The 18,235-nt window shown below is 36.0% G+C and overlaps 2 protein-coding genes across 3 annotated transcripts; one reads left to right on the forward strand and one right to left on the reverse strand.

Moving 5' to 3' along the window:
• Positions 1-588: 588 nt before the first annotated feature.
• LOC113277316 (leucine-rich repeat protein 1-like) lies at positions 589-2,236 on the forward strand. Its single transcript, XM_026526445.1, has 5 exons — positions 589-909; positions 1,016-1,087; positions 1,186-1,332; positions 1,711-1,854; positions 1,981-2,236. Exons 1-5 carry the CDS (start codon positions 692-694, stop codon positions 2,054-2,056), a joined length of 657 nt encoding a protein of 218 aa, XP_026382230.1. The 5' UTR covers positions 589-691; the 3' UTR covers positions 2,057-2,236.
• A 568-nt stretch (positions 2,237-2,804) lies between these two features.
• On the reverse strand, positions 2,805-7,095 carry LOC113281122. 2 transcript variants are annotated; one of them, XM_026529772.1, is made up of 6 exons: positions 6,599-7,095; positions 4,886-6,413; positions 4,499-4,750; positions 4,328-4,408; positions 3,339-3,947; positions 2,805-3,128 (listed from the first exon to the last, which is right to left on the reverse strand). In XM_026529772.1, exons 2-6 carry the CDS (start codon positions 6,110-6,112, stop codon positions 3,048-3,050), a joined length of 2,250 nt encoding a protein of 749 aa, XP_026385557.1. In that variant the 5' UTR covers positions 6,113-6,413; positions 6,599-7,095; the 3' UTR covers positions 2,805-3,047. The 2 variants fall into 2 exon arrangements, with proteins under 2 accessions (XP_026385557.1, XP_026385558.1); XM_026529773.1 differs by having other exon boundaries at positions 2,805-3,104; positions 6,599-7,089.
• Positions 7,096-18,235: the final 11,140 nt, after the last annotated feature.

Genomic DNA, 18,235 nt, shown 5'->3' on the forward strand with positions numbered 1-18,235 from the left:
GCCGACGGAATGGCCAACCATGCAGCAGATGGAAGCCAAACATGAAATTCTTCAACCAAAAATATGGGATCAGTCAATCTCATCTTTTATTAGTCACATTTTATTTCAGAACTCTGTGAGTACCACATACCCGCGACAAATTCTAATCTAATTCCTTTTAATAATATGCATGTTTCAAAAAAAAAAAAAAATGATAGTGTCCTCGGTGACACATACGTCCTACGATCAATTGCCAAAAGAAAAAAAAAACTCAATTTTAAAACTAAATTTCTCCACCATTGACAAAAAAAGAAGAAGGTGCTCACTCCCTTAGTCCCTTGCCGCTTGGGCCAAATAATATCAGTACATGTTTTGGTCCTCGACTTCTCAACTCCTTTATGGTTGGCTAGCCTCTCGTGGGTGAGCTATTTTAATAAAATTTTCGTTTTGCTTTAGACAAAGAAAAGAAATGAAAAGAAAAACACATATGCCCACAGTCCCAGACCTTGATATCCTTCAACATACTTATAAACGACAGTTGTATTGTCATGTATTGGATGTACCACTATCTTTTATACAACTAGCATTTATTACACGGCTCTCTTTATAAGTTAACTGAAACAAGCTGAGTTACCTCATCCCCACTGTTTCTCTCCCCCTCTCTCTCATTTTGCATTTTACAGAGTTTTTTGTAAAGGGACTGATCTCTACAATGAAGTTCATGGTTATTCTCACAAGGATGCTGTTGGTGGTGGTGGCAGTGTTTTCAATTACAACAACAAATGCAAATGTGGAAGGAGATGCATTATATGCACTAAGAAGAGCAGTAAAAGATCCGGGCAATGTTCTACAAAGTTGGGATCCAACCTTAGTCAATCCTTGTACTTGGTTTCATGTTACTTGTAACAAAGATGGCAGAGTTACTAGATTGTAAGTAGATATATATATATATATACATATATGGAATGTGTCTAGTGAACAACTTGATAGTTTCTATATCTAACTCTTCTTGTTTGTGTTGATGATGATGATGCAGAGATTTGGGAAATGCAAAGTTGTCTGGTAATTTGGTTCCTGAGTTAGCGAAGCTTGAACACTTACAATATCTGTAAGAGATTGACAGTATCATCATAGATTACATTTTCTCTTCTGCTTATTCCTTTTTTTTCATTAATTTGACAATTATTATATTGGTATTTCCTGCAGTGAGTTGTATAAGAACAACTTGGTGGGGAGTATACCAAAGGAGCTAGGAAATGGATTGAAAAACCTAGTGAGCTTGGATCTTTACCACAATAATCTTACTGGTTCCATTCCTACATCTCTCTCCAAACTCTCTCATCTCAGATTCTTGTAAGTTTTTTATCTCTCTCTATCTCTGTGTTAGAAGGAGTAAATTCATTCATTTGAGAAAAAGATAGGAATAGGAATGACGTGTGTTGGTGGGCAATGTCCATATGTAGCCATCTTTCTTAGCTATTGCAGTATGGGTTTTTGCATCTAAAAATTAAGACATTTAGAAGCTATGTACGAGCTAGTGGGGTGGAAATTGATGCATGACTGTTGATGATCAGGAACAATAACTACTATTGGTGTAGTAGTTGTTGTTGTTAAGTCTTTTCTTTGCTTCCAGTACTTGAACTTGCTACAATGTGAATGATATATGCATACATGCTCACGCAATGTCTTCCTGTCTCTGCAGTGTAATAAATTTTTTTTTTTTTTTTGTAGAAGACTGAATGGAAACGGACTGACAGGAAGAATACCTAGAGATCTTACCAAGCTTGGCAACCTCAAGAGCTTAGATGTCTCAGACAATGACTTATGTGGTACTATTCCGACTACAGGGTCCTTCACCAAATTCACCGAGAAGAGGTGAGATTCATGTCCCATTCCCATTGTCTCATTTATTAAATTTAGTGTAGTACTGATCATGATATGAGTAATTTGTATTATCTATTCGTGGCATACTGGCATTGATGGTTTTGTCTGAATTTACAGTTATGAGAACAATCCAAGACTAGAAGGGCCAGAGTTGATGGGTTTTGTGAGATATGATGTTGGCAACTGCAACTGAGATTTATCATGGACTGCATCATCCAACTCCATGACATCATTGACCTCATCTTGCCTCACTACCAAAATTGGCTCCAGTGTAGTTATTGTATTTGGCCTTTCAAAAATGTAATTTCCATAAGTTGTTTAATGTATTTTCTCATTAAAGAGATATATTGTTGCCATCAAGGTGTTAATTCCATACCAGGTCCATATCTTTAGGTGTATGTATTGCACAACCACAAAACACACTAGCTTGTTCAGAAAATGTATCATCTTCCAAAGCAATGGCTGCAATTCTCATGTAAACCTAGTCAAAACCAAATGACTCTAAATATGCAAAGAGAACCACCAATTAGTAACCAGGCACCATCCCCCTGCATTTCAATTATTTTGTTGGATCTGTCAGACAGTAAGTCTTAACTGAGGAGGTCCACCGCCAGGCATGGTCCATTTTGTTCTATGTTACTTACCTATATGACAAGAAAATCCTAGACATTTTGTGTACTGTTCTTCTTTCTTCAAAGAAACTCAAGGGTAATAACAACAACTTATTATCGTCTAGTCAATACCACATTCTGTTTCCCCCTAACACAATAAATGCCTTCTACCAAGCAATAACATGTAGATATGGATAGGACATTGTAGTTCACATGCAATAGATTGGGCCACATGGACCCTCCTTATCCTTATCACTTGTGTTTCTACTCGAGTAGTCTCTTCAAAGTTCAAAGACCAACAGAGGAAGAAAAGATTTCCAAAATTTGAACTGAAAGTGAAAAAACACTTTTACAATTGAACATTATTGTTTAATTTTTTTATTGAAAAGACGAAAATCTTTACAGGTTGATTGATGTCTCACCCATTATGAACAAAAAGGAAGGAAATGATGTGGGTGTTGATGACCGGAATATGTACAAATATGCCAGCATGATCGAGAATGTGAATATAGGAGAGTCCCTTACTAGGAGAGACGACTACGTACATTGTTCTCGTTGTCGAATGTCGAGATATCAGTCTTGGAAGTCAAAGTATTTTGGATTCTCCGGGAAATGGTAGTCTGTGTTCAACTGCCATGACAAAGTAAACAAAGCCTTGGTAAAACAAACATCAAAATCAAGTTAGACGTCAAAGAAGAATGGATACACAAACAAGAAAAATGGAAACTAAAATCAAACCGAACGAACAAATAACCTCACGGAAGCAACTATGAAAAGAAACCTTGATTTTTAAAAATAACATCAATATGCATTATCGGAGAAGAATGTTAATACTAATATAAGATTTTAGAATAACAGACATACCTTTCCTTCGTCAGAGTCTGAATGGCGCTGAGGAAAAACGACCCTCAAGTCATCATATAAGTAGAATCGCCGTTCACCTCCAACGTCCAAGCTATTAGTTTGTGGGTTGGATAAAGGATCAGATTTGCACCTTTGCAGCGACTTTGAACATCTCTTAGAGAGGCATAGAAAACGAAGATGAAGGGCATACCGCAGAACACCAGCAGTGTTCTCATTGATAGGACTATGAAAAAACCTCTTGTCAGTTTCTTCACTCGTTTCCATTGGAGTCTTCTCCTGCTGACTGCCATGTAATTCATTTGTCTGAGAAAGATCATCCCCTGGAGAAAGCAACAAGCAGTTCATCTCTCCACTATGTTGGGTCCGACCTGGCTGGGGATATTGTTGATTATCACCACTATATACACATCCCATAAAATGGGATCTATCACTTTTTATAACTTTAGAACTTTGATTCACAGAACCCAAGTTATTTACAGTGTCAACTACTTCATTAGGGTTGGGAACTTCTCTAACAGGCTTCATTGGATGGCACTGCTTTGATACTGGAGCAGATTTCGTGCTTCCTCCTTTGGAAGCAGCTAGAGTAACCTTTTGACGCAAGAATGTCTTCATGCGAATGAAAATGCAGAAAAAAACAAAAACACAATAAATTAAATAAGAGTTTCATGATATATTATAGTAATACTCAGAAGATAATCAAAAGGTTGAATTTGGAAACATCATGCATGCATCCACAAGGCATTCTATAATGATGTCCCGGGCTGGCATTGTGAACAATTTTGTTTATAGCTCACTAAACAACACCACACCAGTGAGACCAAACATTTAGTTATCAATTATGAAAGCTTGGTTCTATGAAAGGTAAATCTGGCATTCATAATACAAGGGAGACAAATACGAGTTAAAACACACCTTTTGATTCAAAATTCAAATCACTAATGTTCTGTAAGCATAACGTACAATCTAGATATATTATGTTAACATACCTTGGTTCCAGCTGGCATGTCAGTCAAATCATAATTGCAGAAGAATGTGTGAAGAGGTGTCTTTTCTGGATTGCTGAGAACCTGCAGATAAGATCACAATTTGTAGTCATCAGAACTATATTACTCCAATACTCAGCAAATTGAATATAATGACCAGGCAGAACCTAGTACCAGCTGTATTCGCCCTTTCACAGGAATGCGCAGGTGAGTCTTGGCTTTTCTAGAATCATTGTTGCTGAGGCTTCTCTTGAGCTTTGATGGTTTATATTTATTTGACGGTAAATTTCCAGCAAGATCGATAGATGAATAATATAGCAAGTAACTATCTCCATGCACACTAGTTACTGTGAAGGGAAGTCTTTGTGGTGGTGGCGAAAAACTCCCTCCAGTGATATTAAGAACAGCAAGAAAGCCATCAATTGTCTGCAGGATAAGAAGTCAAAAAGACGAAACAAAGTGTTACATGAGAGTCCATGTAGATAAAACAAAGGCCAAATCTATATATTTTAACTGGTAGAGACACAATGGACCACTTATCGAGATGTAACGAACCCATACCTGACTGGCTTTGCCAGAAGAGAGCCGGCCGGATAACAGAGATTCTTCAAATGAACCAACCAAGGATCTTCTAACACTTCTAATCATTTTGATGCATTGTGGAGTAGGTGCTGACTCTGGCGTCCAATATCGCCCAACCTTATTAGTTTTTTCAGGGGTACGTGGATAAATATCTTTATGACTTTCAGTCCTCATGTTGGGTTCCTCTTCTTCCTGGCTAAATAAAACGTGTGAGACAGCTCCATCAAGTGACTTACCTATGTTCTTTGAGGTTAGGTATTCACCATTTCTAGAATTTCTGCAAATTCCTCCAGTTTTCATTCTTTCCGAGAATTTGGGACCTAGAGGGGATAACGAGAGAGGAGGCGAGATCACCTCCTTCTGGGTTATGGCAATAGCCCCAGCTTGGGTTCTTACTAGATTATCTCTACAAGGATCCAGCAGTGGAAAACAATGTTCATCAGGTACAAGCAAAGGGCCATCAGTGAGTATACTGGAGCTTGCGCAGGTGGCATTATCTAGCATGGTATTCCTTGTTGGGCAGCTGAATGTTGGCCATAACGGGGACTTGGAATTACCGATATTAGCTTTCTTATGATCTTGTGACACAGATAGCCGGAACTTATTACTTAAACCGCAAGAACTGAACTGGTTATCACCCCCAACTATGTCTAGCGGATCACCATTGAAACTATTTGCCGAAAGCATGCTATTAAGAGGGGATAACAAGCGTTTTCTCGCTAGTGATCCGAGCAGCTCAGTCTTGTTATAATTAATCCCAGCAGTTGTCGGTGAAGATGAGTGTACATTAGCTTGTAATCTTTCCTCTATCCCATGAGCAAACAAAGCCGATTCATCTGATCCAAAACCTACAATTCTTGAAACAGGATGATGAATATTACGTGCAGCGGTAGGAGTTAACCAACATTTCTTATCCTTATAATCCGTCCACAACCTATGAACATCTGATGCATCATTCCCCAAACCATCACGCTTGGAAAGTGCATTAGGGGCTTTCTGAACCTCCAAGGTGGTCTTGCTTTGGAAATCTCCAATAGAAGAACACGGAAATTCTCCTGGCATCCTATTACCCACATTTGCTCCATGCATTCTATCCAAGTCGCACCCCCTTGCACCACTGAACTGAGGCAGGTTATGCATAAATGTGCTCACAGATGCTGTGACTTCGTCACAGACTTTGGTGGCAGCAACTTGAGGCAATCCCATAAATTTCCTACTGTTTCAGATTATCTATTCCTAGCAATATATCAATTGCAGTTTCTATATCAGTCTAAAGAGTGAATGAAACCTTTACCTAAATTTGTCCAAGCAAAACTAAATTCCTAGCTACTACCCAAATGAATCACTACACCAAAATTTCAAATATCCACCAAATATAACTATATATCCTTATAATCGCGTCAATTAGGATCCGAACCAAATGATATGAACAAATCTTCTGAACCCCATACCACTATCCGTCCGCCCATTGTAGATTCATGATTACTTGACAAATTCCCCGATGAGCCTGAAAAAACATACACACAAGAGAAAACCATCATTCACTCATCAAGCTCATTGGGAACCAATCACAAACACTTAACATACATTATAGGGTCAATCACCCCATTAACCTTAGCTACTCATGATTTTCAATAGATTAAAAACAATGAATGAATCTGCAACAGAAACCCAAGTAAAACCCAAACTCACCGATGAAGATTGAGATCGATGAATCCAATACTGCATAAATCATGATAATAATCAAAGAAAAACTCTATGTTTTCCTAGAATAATAATAACATAACAAGTAATCTGAGATGAAAATATGATAAAATTTCTTCTTCTTGATTGTTGATGAAAATGGGATTCTGATATTTATCTTCTTCTTCTTGTGTATAAGCAGTTGTTATTGTCGTCCTCCTTCCCATATCTCTCTCTCTTTCTTTCTCTTTTTGTGTTGTTTTTATTTCTAAGAAAATAACTTAAAGAAATTAAAAAAAGAAAACAAATTCTTCAAAAATAATTTGCGTCAGCACTACTCTTTCTCTCTCCCTCTAATCTAATTCCTCTTTTTTGCAACCAGAGATTTCTGGCACATTTTATTTTACCAGTTTTTTGATTTGAGAGATAATCCCATCCAAAACTACGTCCACATGCACCCTTTTTCTTTTCTACCCACTGAATTTTTCTTTAATCTTTGTTCAACACTAGGTGAATTTTGTTTATGGTGTTCTTTTTAATCCGAAAAGGAGGCAGCAGACATCTTACACCGTCCCTGTTTGCATATATAAGGCAGGTAACATGGTGTATTCTAACCATTGCTTAAGATTAGGGTTTCCTTGGAACCGATATTATCCGAAATTTCGGATATCGAATACGAATACTTTACCAAATATTAACATATACGAAACTCCTAATATCATATAATAATTATCCAATCACCAAGTGGTCTGGTGAAATCCATTGTCGAGGTAGGGGTTCTAACCCCTAGATACGAAAATGCTAATATCATGAATATTTTGTTCATCTTAAGATTAGGGTTTCCTCCACATGCTCCCTCCCACTGCGGAGGTAGGAGTTTGAATCATGTAATTGTTGAAATCCACTCCAATCAAAGGAGTTTGGATGTAGTCTAGGGACCACTAGCCTCGGACATCAAAAAAAAAAAGTGTTCACAAAATTATTACTTAAGAATACCTAATTTTTGACACGTGCTAGATGATTTTGAATGGAAAAAAAAAGGAATGACAAATTTGCCAGAGCTGATGTGGTGTTACAATTGTAGATTCACGAGAAGAATAAATGATTAAACACAAACAATCAAGTTTAGATGTTTTTTTTTTGCTGAGTTTAGTAGTTCAGTTAATTAGAGGATATTACTAATATCTGTTAATTTTAACAAAACGGATGGCGAAGCAAATCTCCAGTGTTCAGCGGATAATTAGCAGATATCCGTTAAAAACTACCGAACGTATATGGGATGCATATTATCTGCTTCGTTAAGTACCTTTGACAGACCTTGTTAAGGCGGTTAAAAAGAATACTAAGATTTCTTTCATGCGGATCAAAAGGAAAGGCAGTCACATTGCATATCCTAGCTAAGTTAAAATCAAGAACATTGCTATGTCTAGGAATTTAAGTACATGTTCCTTAAAACAAAAGACATGTTATCGATTTAGTCTAAATCACAAGAGAAAATCATTCCCCACTTCTTGTCCAAAGCGTTCCTTAACTTTTTTGAGGAACCTCTGGATTGTCAGCTTCAGAATCATACTCTACCTGCTTAAGTTTCTTGGCCCATTTCAAAATCTTATCCACGTATTTTTTTAGCTAGTTGTCATTGCGCAGTGGAAGTTGAGCAATGTCACCTAACTCCAACATAGATACATGCGTTATTTGTAAGGATTAGACCCACACAGTGATTGGTACCAACAAGGTCATAAATTAAGCACATGTTGATTTGTTTCCCATCTGGGGTGTATAAGTACTCTTGATTAGTAGCCAACTTAATCTCATAATCAACACAAGTCCTCGTAAAGTAAATATCGTTTAGGTCGTGAGTTTCAGTATATGTTCAGAAACTCTCTTAGAAACCTAATAAACATCAAAGATAACCTTTTCTAAAAACTAGATCACAACTAGCTTTCCATATGTGCCAGCAAATAGTAGACATAAGTTCGGGCCAGTCGTTTCCTTCCCATGTGGTTATTAATTCAAATGTCCATATATTCTTGGAGCCCATGCATTTTTTTCTGAGTTTTGATTCAATAAAATAAAATTTACATGAAACTACGGCCATACAACCTACACGTGCAATCTTGTTTGTTCTAGCCTATTTTCCCGACATGAGTTCCAATATTACATAATCTAGGTGGATATACTGAAAGATTAATGCACAATTAAACTACAAAAATGTCAAATATCATTTAATTTTGCATCAGTGTAACAAAATATATAATCACTAACAGTCTTTTTACATGGCCAGGAGCATCACTTGAATGCCTTGATGTATTATCTTTAGATCTAGTGCTTTCTGTGGGCATTGGAAAATGGATAAAGCATTTCCCTTCACTGTAAATACAAAATACAGTAAGCAGTTGATGCAGATATTACACATAATATATATAGTAATTAAGTAGTGTCACCTTTAAGAGAATCTAAATTCCACCATGCATCAATGGATACCAAAGTCTATTCGAATAGAAGGAAAAATTCAACTGCTTGGGACAATAGGAGGAGGTCATGTCTGGTATAATAGGTATATCTAGGTTTAAGAGTCATAATTAAAGTTTTTCTTATGATATATATAGTTGTATGCATATTATGTGTGTACAAAATAATTTATTTCTTATTGTACCAAATAATGGTTGCAATTAGGAAGAGTTAATCATTTGCAACAAAAAATGACCAATAACAAGTGAATAGAAGGGACAATCAACAAAAGAGAAATAAGTAAAACTACCTATTTTTTAATGTTTATAACAGGGGAAACCCAAGTATTACTTACCAAGTGGGAACTTACTAAAAGTGGTAAAGTCGCTGGGTGATGATACCAGCGACGAAACTCGTCGGCATTGGGGTGGAAATTTTTTTCTCTTTCTGTTCCCAACTACCTGGGCTTGTAGGTAGTAAACCTCTTTGAGGTTTAAACTTTAATATAACCTTTGGGCTTTAAACCCAATTTTTAAAAGTGGTAACTTACTAAAGAATGCATAATAGCTTCCTTTTTTTTGTCCACAAAGATGATAGAAATTGGATCAATGTTGATTCTTTGGGAAAAATACTTCTCATAGAGATACCATCCCTGACACATGATATAAAAAATTATCGCATTCTAACAAAGTTGACTTTTCAGAGTATCCTGGACCTAGGGTCCTTAAGACACATGCAAGAAGACTAAAAAATAGTACTTCCATTGTTATCCTTATCCCAGGCCTTATGTTCGGAGTACCCATGGCTTAAAGGGCGAGAAATAATCTTCTAACAAGAGGACTGATCTAAGTATTGGAATAAATCAATTGGATTCCAAGAAATATTACCAAAATTAATGAAGTTATCAAGGGAAGTATTGATCTTAACCTTTATAATTGATAAGATCCCATTATCATATTCCCTCGTCCATATTTATTTGAAGGTTTAGGTTGTTTACAAGCCTCATTTTACTCGAAAGTTTTCGTATTTTTCCGTAAAATTTTCTTATTCGTCTCTACCTTGAAATCGTAACACTAAAAGCAATGAACAAAAAACTAGGAGATTTAAATATCTTAGGATATATTATTAAGGGGTACATTTGGAAACAATGTAACCTATTTCCTTTGTCTTACACAACGTGGAACACCTAAACCTTCAACTAAATAGGGGAGGAAAGAGTAAGAAGGATAAACAAACTTTACATCCCTTACAATCCAAGAGGTAAATTGTAACACCCACAGTTTTTGCATGACGCATGCTCAAAAATTCGTCTTTGAATGAGATGAAACTTCAAATCAAAGCTTGTTTTGCATGTGCATGGCATGTTGGCTAATAACATAAGTTGCACCACAATAATACATCACGCCAGTGTGAGGCTGGACAAGAGAGATATTTCATCACTCTGGTGCAATATTTAAGTTCGGCATCGGGTCAGAATTGGTTACGTACCACCATGATGCAATTTCTGAAGTTTGATATCGTGGAAGCAGGTGAACTTGGTACATGTCCATTTTATCCCTTTTTTCTAGTTGAAAAAATGTCAATAAGACATACAAGTATATAGGGGAAGGGGTGTTGGTTGAAGGTACATTAATCGAAGATGCATTTTTAAGCACAAAGCTTGGACGTTATCGCATACATGATGCGAAAACATCACTATGCAGTGTTACTAAACCAAGATTGCATCAGATTGATGCAAAATGAAAGAAAGGTGAACGTTGAAATAATTTGCATGACCAGAGCTAGAAAACGCATACTTACGAACTAAGTGACCCAATGATGCACACTCTTGTGCATCATTTTTGAAGGACCCTTTGGTCTAAGAACTATGATTTGCTTTGTTTTGACATTGTAACATAAGTTAGATTTAGTGGTTAGTCTCGATGACAATGAATTATGGTCAGTGTTTGATCCCTTCAAGGTATGTAGAAGGATATGTAGGTAGCCGCAATGGGTTGCAGCATTAGCGGTCCAGCACTTTGTCGCTTATGTCATCTAATTACTAGGTGATTGTGATATTATGGTAATTCGTATCATCTGGATAAGAAAAGCAAGGCAAGAGATGATTATTGTCATACTTGATGAGGTAAGTTGCAGTACATTCCTTGGATGCTCATACTTCCTATCAAGTAATTCGAGGTAGGCATGCACCAATTGTGAATTGGGCATTACCAAGGAAAAGAATCCAAATCGGTATGCAAGTTAGGGGAGCTTTCATAAGCCACTTGCATCACAAAGAATTATGAAGAACGGCATGAGCCTGACTGATGTACCCATGACACGAGCAAGATCAATGCATGCTTTCAGCTTAATTCCAAAGCGAGGTAAGAAAGCTGGGAATAGGCTTGAAGTGACATATGTTTGAGCCCAAGGCGTGCTTATGTCTAGACAGGACTCGGAAGTTAGGGATGCATGTATAATACATCAGCATTAGCGTTTATGGCCTTGTACTCTTCGCGGAACAAGGGTGAGTTAGAAAGGTGTGGAAGTTACATTTAAGGCATCACGCTTGCGAATATGCTTTCAGTGGAAAATGAACATGCATTTTCAAAGTGAGACTTGAAATTTTAAGCCCGATCACTACGTTACAAGTAACACAGCGGGAAGTTTCGGCCTTTCAGGTATTATACCGGAGGTATAATTTTCCAGTCCGCTACATAAAAGGTTTAATGTTTCTTTTGTTTCAATTATACACTTCGAGCCAAAAAAGCAATTTGGGGATATATAGCATTTAGGAAATCAGAACTCTAAATACTAATTGTGATACGAGCGCTAAAACTTTATCTCGCATACATTGGTCATGAATATTAATAATATCGCTAAGACTTTATACAGTTCAAAAATCAGTAAGTAAAATTCCATATTTTTCAAAGTTAATTTCCTGAGTCTCAAGTTAATGACCGGTATAATTCCAAAAAATTTCTAGTTCAATGTAGTTAATATTGCGTATCAAACTCATATCTGCAAGGTGGGATACACCTAGACACGGGATTATCGGTTTTTATCGGGGATACACAGTGAACCTTGTAATTTTATAATTTAGAAGTATTTATTATTCCTACTCGAAAGTTTCAATATAAGGTATTAAAATGACGAAGGTACCGAGTACACTACAATCTTTTCGATATCAACCTAACCTGACACACCTCGTATAATTTTACAAAAATAATAACTTCCAAAAGATTGATTCAACAAGGTGTAACTTGGTAAATAGTCAGATTTCAAGACGAACTGACTATGAGGTCGTTACCAAATGGATTAACTTATAAGTTCAATTAATTAATTATACCTTAACAATAAGTATAAAGTAATGGCAAGACACACAATATTTTGTTAACGAGGAAAACTGTCTGAAAGAAAAACCCAAAGACCTAGTCCAGTTTTGCATAATCTCATAATTAAGTCGCCATACAAATTGACTATCCATTTCATATAGTTGGGACCAAGTAAACACTCCTCCGTGACTTATTTCCTTCAGTATCCCTACGTCTACAACCAATTTGGTCTACTCACTTAAATTCCAAGACAAAGTTTGTTATCTTCAGTTGCTTCACCACTGTGAAGACTTCCGATCTCAACTTCTTTGGATCACAACCCTAAATAACAAAGGACTAAACATATTTGCATAACCAACTCATTTATTAATCTTCCAAATCAATCTTTAGATCAGAGATAAAATAGAGTAAAGGATATTCAATTTAGTTAATATAAACTAATTTAGTCAAAGATCAAATCAAAACTAAGATTATAAAAATAATCAATCTCGGTGAACAAGATCTACCCAAGCAACTTAACAACAAGAAAAAACTAGATAATTTGTTTGATCTTCACACAAACCTTATGTCTATCAAGATAAACTGCTTGTTTGGATCCCAGAGAATCAAGTGCGCAAGAAGAATCACAAAGATCAGAAACCAAAAAGAAAAGTATTCAAGTCTTCGAGCTTCAAATTGAGCGTTGCAAATAACTTGATTCATTATTGATCAACACATACAAAACAAAGTTTGTTTATGTTGATTGATCAACAACTCTATCCTCAAAAAAACTTGAGTGGCCTTATATCAGAAAAGAATGATAAGAGAATAAACAAGTTTGATTCAATAATAATTATACTATAAGAATGATAAGAGAATAAACAAGTTTGATTCAATAATAATTATACTGTTGCTTCTTAATAAAATCAATTAATCGAAAAACTAAGATGACAACACGATTTAATTTCCCACTAACGGTATTACTTAAAGCTTCTAGTGTTGAACTGTACTCTACGCTAATTTGAGTGATATTGGTACATGGGATGATGGTTTAAGCTGCATTTGAGGATGAAAGGTTAGGTATACATTTGCATGACTTGGGTGTCCTAAAACTTACTTAGATTGTTCTTGAGACATTGGATTTGGAATGATTCCAGAGATCATTTGGATGATTTATGATACTCGTTTGAGTTGAACAATGATATAGAAGAATCATTTCCAATTAACTGTTACGTATATATTTATCTACTGCGGAAGTGTGGTTTATGTTCTTTTGTGTCGATATGTGTTGAGTTTATTGTAACTAAGTCGATGCTGAGTATTCTCCTTTTTATATACAGAGATGTCTGAGGTTTAGTTTGGGAGAATGACGAGGATTTAATGGATTTAATCTATTTATGGTAAGGATAGTCGTTGTTCTGTTTTACCTACTCATCAGTAAGAATAATAATGATATAAATGATTTATTGAAATGTGTGATCGTAATCGTTGGAGATAATGTTATCTTATAATGATATAATAAAATGTTTTAAGGAGGTCATCTTTTCCCCTTGTATAGTAGATAGATTCTTTGGATAGTAATTGTGTTAGTCACTTTATTTATCCTTTTGTTTTTTACATCCTACATGTCAGAAACAAGAATTTTGAAAATGTCAATCTCATCAATAACCTGGTGGGAAGGGATTAGACAACACTGTGTTTAACTAAATTTATTGCACCAAGTACGTAGTCAATGAGAGAAAGAGACATCTCGAGGGGGTGAAGTCCAGGCATATTCTGAATACTACTAGCACATGTCACCTTATAACCCACAAAGGTGTTTGTGGCTCCTGGTTTTGACATACTTTCTTAGAAGAATCCTCCGCATTAATTTTTAATTTATTGTCGCTTTACCAGCCAACCAATTCATTCTCACGTTTGTTAATTAACAAAGGATGCATATTATGAACTCTAATGTTATAGCAAATAAACTCAATCAATTTAATGTAAATCATGTAATTGCCTCAATTCAAAAGGATTAGATTTTCATTTTCTTCCATTTTACTCAAGATGTTCAATTTTACTAGAATCCATTAAAATTTGATCATTACATATATTACAAGAATATCTTGTGAATGATAAAATTGTTAACCGCTCTTGTGTACTGATATAATGAGTGAACTGAGCAAAAATGTAAGTAGCCTAAGTAACTTTTTAAATTCAATCTTCGAGTAGTGTAAATATGGTACTACTCCAGCACTAGATCTATAGAGCATTACCGAAAGAAAATCTATAGTGAAAGTTCACTGTAAGATATGCTCTTTTGGAATAGATTCACTTATTCTATAAAAAAAATTAGATTATTTTGTAGATATACCTTAGGTGCATATGATCATCGTTCCCAACCAGATTTCCCTATTTTAGATTCTAGATTCTTTATGTTGGAAGGAATTATTTTTCTGTCCACCGATTTCTATAAGTCACGTACACTTTAGGGTTTGTGTGATTTGGAAATTGGGTTTGCAAAATAGGAAAGTTCAAGATGTCGACATAATGAGTAATCTGAACATGTGTTGAAATCTTATTTCTTAATTGTCCAAAGATATTCCTTGATACTCAAGGTGGGATCCCAAACAGAAAATAGTATAAAATCTTTTTGAGATTTTTGAAGTTAATACGTTTTGTTTTACTAGCAATCAAAACATATATCTAGAAATATATATTAGTTGATTGCTGACTAATATTGAGTTTTCCATTGAGATTTCAGTTATATAGTTGGATATTGGTTGGAATTCATAAAACCGAATTTTAGGTGTTTTATTGCATATCTTTTGAATATCTTCGGTTATGGAAATTCGTTGGTGTCCAAACTACCTTGGTATATAAATAGTGAAATTTGTTCTTCTTACAGACTTATCCTGAGCCATGCAGATTTCATATTTGATGTTTCATGTGTAGCCGACTAATAGTATTCTTGTAATACTATCTTGAAGAGGAGAGTAACCTAATTAAGCGAAATCTCTTACATTCGCTAGTTTAAAGACTTCTTTGGGATCAAGAAGCGTCTACTAGTATCGTTGGTGGGAAACTAGAATCGTATTGTTATTTTAGTTTCCGACTTTGATTTGATTGACTAACGATAGTTATCTCTTGATTTGCACCTAGTTTGATTATTCTTGAGAGCCTTCTCTTCTGATATAAGGTCACTCAAACTAGATCAAGAGTTTAACATCGACTTGTGATCATCCATTATTAATAGACTCCGTTCTGTGCATGATCGATCATAAGTCAGGAATCAAGTTTGTTATTTTGAAGGTACAAAAGACTATTGAATATTGAATACAAGAAGATTTTTCTTATTGGTTTTGTATCTTCGCGATTTGCTTCGTGCACAAACTTGATCGGCTGGGATCCGACTAGATCTGGTTTATATTTGATAGACTGATTATTGGCTAGTCGTGTTAAGATCAAACACGTTATCATTTGGTGGTACTCTTTAGTACCCGAATCTGGTAGTTATGTTTGACTTGATCTGGTTAACTTGTTTAATTCATATCTTGGAAGATCTAAAACCCGACAAAGGAGTTTAATCATTTTAAACAGAAAAGCCTTTATCATACTCAAAAAGATATATCCATGCTTTACTTCTTGAGATAGAAGAGTGGTTACCTAACAAATTAGTCTCATACTGTTTGGAATAAGATCCAAAGGGTTGAGTGCTTAAAGTCTTCGGAGAGACCGAAGAAACACATGATATAGACTATATCTTAGGATTCACATGCGTTGGCCAGATTGGTTGTAGGCTTTGTATAGTGGCTTAATTATAGAAGTATTCAAAACTGGACTAAGTCACGGGGTTTTCTGCATTTTTCCTCGTTAATAAAATCTTGTTGTGTCTTTACTTTTACTTTCCGCAATTATGATTATTGGTTTAGTTATGATTAAAAGTAAATACATTGTACGTTAATCCGAAGAACTTGATATTGATCTTATAGTATATCGGTCTTGTACCATAACTATTATTAAGAGATTACCTTGTTGTTATATTGTCTCGACGTTGTCCATAGACGATTACATAGGTATCAGACTGTAGATGGGGAAAAACGATTTGCTGGTTTTTTAGGGAATTGAAGAGACGAACGTGTAGTCGAAACTCCTCAACTGAGCAAACTTCTTAACCTCACACATATGCACTGCATGGGAGTGCTTTAAGTTCGAGATTTCAATCTGTAGGACTCCAACCTAAACCAAGTCAATGGCCGTTCCAGAGTCAATTCGGTCATAAAGAGGGAGATGGGTTGATCTGTAGGAGGGAAGCTGAGAATTGTGTGGAATCAATGATGATCAAGGATTGTGGATGTTTTGTAGGTTTCTGCAAATAATGAATAAGTTCGAATGATTGAGAGAGTGTTGTTCACACAATGATTCTTGGTTAGACGATGGATTGTCTGTTTAGTATCTCGTGGATTTCTGTGTCCTGCTCAATCATGGATTCAGAGACTTATTTATGTTGTCAGAATAGTGAACACATTGATCCCAGTAAGTGTGACGGTTTTTGGAGTGAAAGAGTGGGAAAGTGAGAGATCGTGGTAAAATCAGTTCCATGTCGTGTGGAGACTTAATTGATCATGCACCCACCACTTTGCTAACTCCTTCAACCGTTTGCACGACTTACTCACATTTCTCATCGTGGATGAACACACCTGCCGTAGGCCACCAGAACAAAACCCTAATTGATATCCCCCATGTGACGTGATTGATGTCTCACGAACGTGGAGTCTGCAAGGCAGACGTGTATTAGGTCAGTTGTTGACTTTTGGACAGTGATCCTAAGTTTTGTTGAATTGAGCATGAGTGACGAATGCTCAGTGATTCATGAATTGAACAATGTACAGTTCTTATGTTGATATTGCTCGTCTGAGCAAATATTGTAAATTCGAGCAACTGAGCAAGTATATTGCTCGATTCGACGAATTACTGAATATTGATAGTTGGATCAATATTTGAGCAACTAAGCAAGTATTACTCGACGAATTACTAAATATTGATAGTTGGATCAATATTCGAGCAACTGAGCAAGTATTGCCCAATTCGACGAATTACTGATAAATTACTAAATATTGATAGTTGGATCAATATTCGAGCAACTGAGCAAGTATTGCTTAATTCGACGAATTATTTATTGGTGACGTGATCCAATAGATATTAATTAAAAAATTAGTTGACTACCAAATATTATATAATTAATCCAGATATTGATTGCTGGATCAACATAAATTTATTAGTGTTTGAACTTGCTCAGAATGATGATTTGTGGAGTGTTTGTTCGAAACCCTAATTTTGATCAATTTTTCATCAATTGATGAATTGCTGAAAATAGGTCATCAGTGAGAGATGGACCGACCACATGGGATGATGGACGACCATGTGGTTCCCAAGTGCTCGACTTAGTTGACCGATTGGTGAAAGAATGATCAAATGCTGGTGTTGACCATTATTAGAATAATGCACGTGTGAGTGTTAGGTGATAAATCCTAATTATGGAGAGGTGAGGGACCGACCAAGGGAGCATAGGACCTGCCTTTGGTGGTGTGGGACCAGCTGATGGTCGATTGAGCAAATTCCAAGTTGGTTGGAAAGAGTTTGGACCCAATATGAGCGATTGAGCTAATTAGGTCAAAATTATGAAAACGTGTGGGACCCTCTCCTTGCAAGCCTAAGGGTCGACCATGGTCGATCAATGTTGCATGCCCGTGTCACCATACTTCCCTTGTCTCAGTCCTGAGAGTTTTGGTATTTTCTGGTGCGCGTTTGAGCAATATTTTGGATTTTCAGAAGAGTTTGATCTTGACTGAAACTCTCAATTTTGCTCGAATGAGCAAGTTGAGCTTTGCTCGTGCGACCGATATTTTGAGAATACTAA

Source organism: Papaver somniferum, chromosome 5, assembly GCF_003573695.1.
Source record: "Papaver somniferum cultivar HN1 chromosome 5, ASM357369v1, whole genome shotgun sequence".
NCBI lineage: Eukaryota > Viridiplantae > Streptophyta > Magnoliopsida > Ranunculales > Papaveraceae > Papaver > Papaver somniferum.

What these genes read in the sequence shown, in the direction of transcription:
- LOC113277316 (XM_026526445.1), top strand. Translation starts at nt 692, where the DNA reads ATGAAGTTCATGGTTATTCTCACAAGGATGCTGTTGGTGGTGGTGGCA. An exon ending in CTCTCTCATCTCAGATTCTT is followed by an intron (nt 1,333 to 1,710) that starts GTAAGTTTTTTA and finishes TTTTTTTTGTAG; the next exon opens with AAGACTGAATGGAAACGGAC. An exon ending in ACCAAATTCACCGAGAAGAG is followed by an intron (nt 1,855 to 1,980) that starts GTGAGATTCATG and finishes CTGAATTTACAG; the next exon opens with TTATGAGAACAATCCAAGAC.
- LOC113281122 (XM_026529772.1), bottom strand. Translation starts at nt 6,112, where the DNA reads ATGGGATTGCCTCAAGTTGCTGCCACCAAAGTCTGTGACGAAGTCACA. An exon ending in CTTCTGGCAAAGCCAGTCAG is followed by an intron (nt 4,751 to 4,885) that starts GTATGGGTTCGT and finishes CTTATCCTGCAG; the next exon opens with ACAATTGATGGCTTTCTTGC. An exon ending in TGAAAGGGCGAATACAGCTG is followed by an intron (nt 4,409 to 4,498) that starts GTACTAGGTTCT and finishes TCTTATCTGCAG; the next exon opens with GTTCTCAGCAATCCAGAAAA.